Source organism: Leptonychotes weddellii, chromosome 6, assembly GCF_054177405.1.
Source record: "Leptonychotes weddellii isolate Sample4059 chromosome 6, ASM5417740v2, whole genome shotgun sequence".
NCBI lineage: Eukaryota > Metazoa > Chordata > Mammalia > Carnivora > Phocidae > Leptonychotes > Leptonychotes weddellii.
This window is the reverse complement of record NC_138374.1, coordinates 42,565,875-42,573,940: the sequence shown is the minus strand read 5'-3', so window position 1 is coordinate 42,573,940 and position 8,066 is coordinate 42,565,875. Positions and strand designations below refer to the sequence as shown.

At 49.8% G+C, this 8,066-nt stretch overlaps 1 protein-coding gene across 1 annotated transcript in view; it reads left to right on the top strand.

Moving 5' to 3' along the window:
- Positions 1–7,047, top strand: part of PRXL2A (peroxiredoxin like 2A) — a 13,163-nt gene extending 6,116 nt beyond the window's left edge. Inside the window, exons 4-6 of the mRNA XM_081823090.1 lie at positions 2,505–2,674; positions 3,350–3,514; positions 6,299–7,047. Of these exons, the coding sequence (XP_081679216.1) occupies positions 2,505–2,674; positions 3,350–3,514; positions 6,299–6,412 (449 nt within the window). The 3' untranslated portion in view covers positions 6,413–7,047. The remainder of the gene's footprint in view (positions 1–2,504; positions 2,675–3,349; positions 3,515–6,298) is intronic.
- The last annotated feature ends 1,019 nt before the right edge of the window (positions 7,048–8,066 follow it).

The following is an 8,066-nucleotide window of genomic DNA, read 5'->3' as shown; positions in this document are numbered from 1 at the left end:
CCTGGGGGACAGCTGAGAGCCACAGATTTGCACGTGGTTCCTTGGCTGCCTCACTGTGCGCTCTTGGCATGGGCAGCTCAGTGATGCCAGTGGTGTGACTGCGTTTGGTGAAACTTGGGGCTCACTGACCGGGTGGTCCCCAGGTTGGCCCCTCAAAGGGAGGCCATGATCACCTGTTCGGTACGTGAGGAAGCTTGTTGAGGACAGGCAGGGTCCAGCCTTATCACTTTACAGATAGGTGAAGGCCAGAGGGGTTTGGTGACCTGTCCTGGTCGCACAGTCAGTGGCAGAAGACCTAGATTCTGAGATCTGCCTTGCCTGAGGGAAAACTGGGAATGAGACAGCATTGCTTCTCACATGGTGGCGTTGGCCCTGTCCACGTGGTCTTCCTCCTTCCTCTGGTTTTCCTCCCTCAGCCTGGGGCCTGCCTTTCAGCCTTGAGCTCTCTCTCCTGCTTGTGTGGCTGGGCTAACAGAGAATGTACTCACATTCAGGGCACATCAGTGCCTGTTGTCTCCCCCATGTATCCCTGGAAAATACAGCTTGCTTTACGGAGAAAGAAGCGGAGGGACAGAGGTTTTGACAAAGTAACACTGCTGTGGGGAGGTGTGTTAATTTCCTGTTGCTGCTGTAACAAATTATCACAGACGTGGTGGCTTTAAACAACACAAATGTATTAGCTTACACTTCCAGAGGTGTGAATTCTGAAAGTGGTCTCATTGGGCTAAAATCAAGGTGTCAGCAGGGCTGCCTTCCTTCTGGAGGCTCCAGGAGGTAAGTGATTTCCTTTCCTCTTTGCTGCTAGCGGCCATCGCACTCCTTGGCTCATGGCCCCTTCCTCCATTTTTACAGCCAGTGATGGCTGGTCCGGTCTTTCTCCTATTGCATCACCATGTTGCTGGAAGGACCCCTGTGGTTAGAGCCACCCAGATAATACAGGATGGTCTCCTTTAAGATCAGCTGGTTAACAACCATCTACTGCCTTAGTTCCCCCTGGCCCTGTAACAAAACATATTCACAGCTTCCTGGATTAGAATGTGGATGATTATGCTACCTACCATGGTATTATTACTACCTACCATGGGTATTATTCTACCTACCATAGGAAAGTGAGGCCTTAAAACTCAGGGCTTTTGGTTCAAAGTCTGTGATGCCTTCAAATACCAACAAGGAAGCCTGTTGTGACTTGATTTCCCAAGGCCAGTTAAACCCACAGGATCCCAAGAGCAACTGCCCTCCCTAATTACAACCTGCTGTCCTGTGCCCACTCTCTGCCTGGCAGAGCATTTTGTGAAAAACCTGTTGGATGGCAGTCTGTGTTATTTTAGTGACCCAGACCAGAGGTGTAGGACTGAGTTTCCACTTCATGGCTTTGTGCAGTGACACACCAGGGTACAGAGTCCAGGAAAAGGGAGTAAATCCTTTCATCTCACACATAGGTGGTCTTTGGCCACAGCAGACCTGTAATCCTCTCTGCTGTAGGGCAAAGTTTGCCACTCACTGAAGCTCTTGAGTGCATCGTAAAGGACTCTGCTTCATTAGCTGTCCTTTTCATGTGTTCTAGAAAATAAACAAAAAATTAAATGTAGTTGCTACCATACAGCAACTTACTTGTATTAGAGTTAGGTGGGCTGCTATTTCTTTAATTCCGACACCAGTCGTGAAGAATTTGTTCTGAACAGTGAAGCTTTACCAAGACACATGTAGTTTCCTTTCTTTATCCAGCATGTAATTCATGAGAGTCAAGGATGTCTGTATTTATCAGTCCAGCCGCATTCTCCCTATTACCCATCTTCACCTTCAGATCTTTCCACCTGGTATCTGGTACCTTCCGTGTATCCAGCCGTGTGCTAGGCATGGAGGGATATAAGAAATGGAAGACACGGCGTCTAACTATAAGACACACTTGGGAACTTAAGTGACTGTGCTCAGCTTGGTGATCACACACAGACTCGGTTCTGAAAAAGTCTCCAAGCAGAAAGATTGGATATGCACAGAGAATTGGGGCTTTCCTCCAGGCTGGATGAACCAGGGAGAACTTTCAGAACAGGGACCCCTTTCTGGAGGGTGGGATTTGAGTGGGAGAAAAAGAAGGTTGTTGAGAGAAGGCGTGGGGGCAGCTATTCACACGGCCCAAATGGGGTTTGTCTCCTAGGCTTTGCTGGTTTGGTCAGGTGCAGGGGGGGGCATCATGGCTACACGTGGAGGGCCATGTTTGGGGGCAATCTCTCAGTTACTGGATACTCCCCAGGCCATGGTTAGGACACCCATAATAGGAGCCTTGCCTCCCCTTCCCACCCTGGAGAAAACAAGAAGCCTGGGCTGAGGAGGGGGCCTAACACCCTACAACTGTGGCCCTGGGCCCAGCTGGGCCAGGCTCTGCTGGGCTCCACAGGCCTTCATTGTTCCGGGCGTCTTGTTGCTTTTGTTCTGCATTCAGTGCCAGCCCCGCTCTGGGTCTGCAGGGGAGCGGGCTTTGGCCAGCTGCGGAACCACAGCAGTGTGAGCCCCTCATGTTCCCTGTCTTCTGCAGGAAGCTGCGGACCTGTCTTCCCTGAAGCCCAAGCTGGATGAACTGGGAGTCCCCCTGTATGCAGTGGTGAAGGAACAAATCAGGACCGAAGTGCAGGACTTCCAGCCTTATTTCAAAGGAGAAATCTTCCTGGATGAAAAGGTGCATCTCCTGTGAGCCTGTTGACACAGACTGGTGGGGACTGTGCTCAGGTGTGGAGAGCTCGTTGGCCAAGGGTATGTCTGGCCTGGACCTGGAGGCTGGCCTCTCTTTCGGCTGCCCTGGACGTGGAGGAGCTTGTGCAGCCCTCTGGGCAGAGTCTGATGGGACACGTGACAGGTGTCCTCTCAGTTATTACTTGAGCCCTTCCTGAACTGTGACCTGGGCACGGGAGCCTGGGAAATTGCTGAAGCCCCGCTGGGTTCTTGCACCATGCAGGCGGGGACCAGCACAAGCCCCTGTCCCTTACTTCATTGCAGCCATATTCCTTTCCCCTCTGCTCTCACCTGTGCAGGATGTTGGACTGTTAGCACCCTGTCGGGCACAAGAGCCCTGTGTGTGTCTGGCAGGGGGTTAGAGGCAGAGTGGAAAGCTGCATATCTGTTTCCCGAGCGTGGGCCTGTCCTCGGATCGGAAGTTGGCCTGGCAGGGTTCTCTTTCCCTGGGCAGTTGAGAGTGCTCTTGAATGGGAGCTGTGTGTGGGTTAGGTTGCGGGGAGGACATGAAGCAGCAGGTTTTGGGTCTTTGAGAATGAATGCCCCGTTGGGAACCTTTCCTCCTTGGGGAAGGCAGGCAAACAGGCTGCTCCAAGGGGCTCTGTCTTTCTTGCTCCTGCAGAAAAAGTTCTACGGTCCCCAAAGACGGAAGATGATGTTTATGGGATTTGTCCGTCTGGGTGTCTGGTACAACTTCTTCCGAGCCCGGAACGGAGGCTTTTCTGGAAATCTGGAAGGCGAAGGCTTCATCCTTGGGGGAGTTTTTGTGGTGGGATCAGGAAAGCAGGTAAATTCCTCATGTTCACGTATGGATCTGTGGGTGTCTGTAGGCACAAGACCCCAATGTGGGGAGTGACCTTCCCTACTTGGAGTCTTGCAGCCTTCCTTCCAGAAAGCCAGGGAATGTGAGGAAGGAAAAGAGAGGGTAATTACCCTTTACCACACATCTGCTCATAGGCCACCTCACACTCGAATCTCCTCACTCATCACAGTAATGTCCTGAGATGGTCTGGGGGTTCTGCAGGCCAGTAACTGGGGACTGAGAGGTGTGGGTGAGCACACGCCTGCATCCGGGTTTCCTGATGTCAAGTTCTGTCTTCGGCGCTTGAACAAAAGCGTTGTTTTTATTCTTTCAAGAACTTACTCCCCTGCAGTTTTCCCAGGTCATCAGGGATGGACAGTAGAGAAAAGGAAGAGGAGAGAAGGAAGAAAAACAACCTGAATTAGGGGGAGTAGCAAGGAGATGTGGGGGAAGACAGCACTTTTCCCTGTGGGGTGCCGCTCCGGAGAGGTAACAGACTTCTCCGCAGACAGGCTGCTCTGGGCCCTGGCTCTGAGGCTCCAGGGTCAGCACAGGGACCCTGTGGGCCCTGGAGGCAGGTGGGTGGCAGCTCCGTGTTGACTGTGGGCAGCCTTGAGCTGGGGGGGCTCCCCTGTGCTGGAAGGCAGTGCCTTCAGATGCCAGAGCAGGTGTGGGGTGAAGTAGATGCAGTTTCAAGGGCCCGACAGGAGGACCTCGAGACTGATGGCCTGACCTCTAGTCGTGTCTTTCCCAACTTTGGACATCACATTAACACTAGGCCTCCTCTGTAAAAAGACGGTATTATTTGCAATGGTGGATCTCACTGCTAACGTTAGTAATTGCACACTTCTCTCAGTTTGGGAGGAATAAAAGCTACTAGGAATAGAAATCTTTCAATTTTAAGTTCTTCTAATCTCTTCCTTTTAAACCTTGGTAGCTGCTGTTGCTTGTCTGTATTAGAATCTCACATAGATTGGTGTCTGATATAATACAAACCTATTTGCTTCCTTTCTGTTAAATATACCAAAATGTCTTAGTGATCATGGCTGCCAGCGAATGCCTGCCTTGTTCTGAACCCTCATGTATATCATCTCATACCTTCCTCACAACCAGTCTGGGATGTTAGGGATTTTTATTCCCATCTACATGTAAGGAAATGAATTATGAATGATATGAAATAACTCCACCAAGAGATACACAGCTGTATCTGTGGTAGTGGTACAGTGGAAATGGAACTCAGGAACTCAGACACGTCCTGCTCCAGAGATCCCCATCCTTCCCCCGCCCAAGGCCTCTCCTCAGCAGTGGTTCCCAAAGACCCCTTCCAGATGCCCTTGTGCTTGGGCAGGCCCCTTCCCGAGACAATCAGTCGCCCAGCCTCTTCTGGCCCTGGCGCAATGGGATCTGGGATTCCTCCGTCCTCCCTCACTCTTGCCTTCCCTCAGCCTCTGGGGCAGGGCAGAGCTCGCTGGCGGCCTTCTCTTGCCTGCCAGTGACTCATCTGGTGCTCACAGCCCCCCAGCCCGGCTGGCACATTCCTGGTGCTGCTAGCTATGTTGTTGCACTTCGTTGGTGCTCCCTGGAGCGCAGCCTTCTTCCTTTCTGGTGGCAGGTGGAGTGGCCTGGCTGAGCGGCGGGACCTGCCTCCAGGATTCTGGAGAGCAGAGTTTTCGCAGTCCCCCCAGTCAGCTGCCACTCAGTGGGGATTTCCTTTGTAATAGTAATCGTTAAAGCACGCTTACTTTAAAGAAGCGATGTGTTTTCAACATAGAAGATTTGAAAACGCAACAGTAGAAGGTGAGGAGAGCCGTTCTGTAAGCTCAACCACTGTGCACAACCCGCCAGAACAGAACAGAACTGAGAAGCCTCTTATTTTTTTTTTATTTTTTTTTTTTTAGAAAATCTCACTAGATATTCTTTTTTCATTTAACAGTGTATCATGAACATCTCCTATGTCAGTATATATTCTTCCTCAGTACTTTTAATGTCCGCATACTGCTTTATTAGACATGTAAATATAGTTTCCTGATCTGCTTCCTTGTAGTCACCTCATTGTGGTGGGACTTTTTGGGTTTTTTAAAAAAGTCTTCATAAGTAATGGTGCAGCAAACGTATTTATGGATGTTTGTTTGTTTATTTGTTTTGTTAAGATGAGCTCCCTGATGTCCTGGGTCGAGGAAGTTTTTCACAAGTGTTCCTCGATACTGATCTCAAACACACTATTTTATGTTTTTTACCACTTTCGTGTACTTTGGTGTATCCTCTCTCTTAGAGCATTTTGCTTCACAGTATCAGGAGCGGCCTCTGCTTTCTTAGGAAAACTAAGTCAAGAGAGGGTGTGTCTCCCTTTTCAGATGGTCAAACTCTGACCTCTGAGCTCCACTTGCACACCTCGAGGCTTTTCTCTGGAAGCTCATCCTCTGTCAGCTCTCTCTCCGCCTGGCGTGGTCTTTTACTTCACCTCTACGTGTAGACACGTGGCTGCCTTCCATGCTGTATCATCTGTGAAGCCTTCCCTGATCACCCCATTATACTGCCCCACGTAGATGTCCCTCCTGACTTCCTGCTCCCACAGTGCTGCTGGTACAGCCCACCCGTTGTGATGTGACCTTCCCTGGTCCCATTTTGCCACCAGAACTGAACCCCTCGGGAGCACAGCCAGGCCTGACCCAGATCTCTGGCCGCTGCTGCCCAAGCTGCCACTCAGTGTCTGTCCCATGAATGAGTGACTCAGAGTGAGGACTGATGTTCCTTCTTGTTTCCTTTTAGGGCATTCTTCTCGAGCATCGAGAAAAAGAATTTGGAGACAAAGTGAACCCAGTTTCAGTTCTGGAAGCTGTTAGGAAGATCCAACCCCAGACTTTGGCTGCGGAGGCAAAGTGATCATGTGAAACTGCTCAGGGATAACTAGGGGCACTCACCTGTGTCCTGGGATGTGCTATATCTCCACTCATGTCCCCAGAGAGTTAGAAACCCACTTATGCCATATTGTCAGTAGAGATCGTTAACGTATTTTAATCCTGTGCTCTCTTTAGGCCCAATAAGGCAAAATAGCTCCCAGACAAGACTGATAAGAATCTAAGAAACCAGTGAAGGTAATTTCAGCTAAAACCTGGAAAATATGAGGCTTAGCCTTGACTGCTGCACCTCCTTAAAACGTACGTGGCGTGAGTGCCGTTATCGGAAATGGCTTTTATTTTCATGTTTTCAAAAATCTAAGAAAAGTTGATGATTGACTTGAAGATTCAGGATATGAAGGCTTGGGGCTTGTGTGTTCTCTATTAATGACCTGTTATACAATGTTAAAGTAATACGCAAAGGAATTGGTGGACACTGGATGGCTTACTAAAAGTAAATTATGAAGTGAAATCTATTTTTTCATCGTCTTCCATTCTAACCTCAGAGGTTTGTTTTTCTAGAAGAAGTGATCATGTCTGGCTCTAATAAAATTATGTATCAGAAATTGCCTGTAATACAAGTTTTTCTGATAAAACTAACAATAAAAATATTTACCAGAATCATGGCTGAATTTAAATCATTGGTGCCAAAGACGTTGAACGTGAAAAATCCGGGTTCTCCATGCGTATGAGGTAAGGGGTAGTGGTGGGGGAGCCCCTCTAGTTCTCATGCTCTAGGAGGTTTGCAAGTGACCAAAGAAATTCATCCTGTCGTTCGTGTTAGTGATTTTGTTGTCTTCCCTAGGGAAATGACGGGTTTTTAAAATTGGTAGCTGCTTTCCTACTGATAGTCTTTCAGCCTAATTTGAGGGGAATGAGGAGAAGGGACAGAGAGGATGAAATATAATTTAATTCATTAATTTGTTATATTTGAATTTTTGTCATATGTGTAAGTATGAGATCAGCGAAAGCCCAGAGGTGGGGGGGGCTCTGCCCTGGGAGTGGGAGGGTGGGGATGGGAGTCCAGTGAAGAAGGGACCAGGGAGCAGACCGGCCAGGAGCGGGAGTCAGTGTTTAGCCAGGAAAGCAAGAATGAGGACAGTGGGAGCTGGAGCTAGAAGAGCATCAGCATTGAGCGCAGAGCGTAGGGGCAGCTGGTGCAGGACTAAGGCTGGGTGCAGCTCTGACGTCATGCGGAGCCAGCAGCGCCGCGTGCGCACAGGCCTGCAAAGGGCTAGGCTTCTGCGGGCTTTGAGCAACCCTCTTCAGTCCTTGAGCAGGGTCGGTGTAGTGACTCATCCCCTAGTAGCCGTGCTCCCGGGGACTCCAGCCACAGGTAAGAGAACTCAGATCAGAATTCCCCGGTGCCTAGGCAATGCTTGTTTCCGAAACGGTTCTCTTGCAACTACAGAAGACTAGAACCTGCAAGGACATGGCGGCGAGGGTGCACGAAGACAGGCCTTACTCCTTCCCCCACAGTGTCGCTGCTGGGCCCTCATGTGCAGTGTGCTCTTCTCTCCCATTAGCGCCACATCGTGACTGACCCATGAAGTGGGTTCCAGTTTCCGGTTTAACCGTGTGACTGAGCAGAGCTCCGACCTTCAGCTCCTTCACTAGTAAAATGGGCATCGTAATTCCTG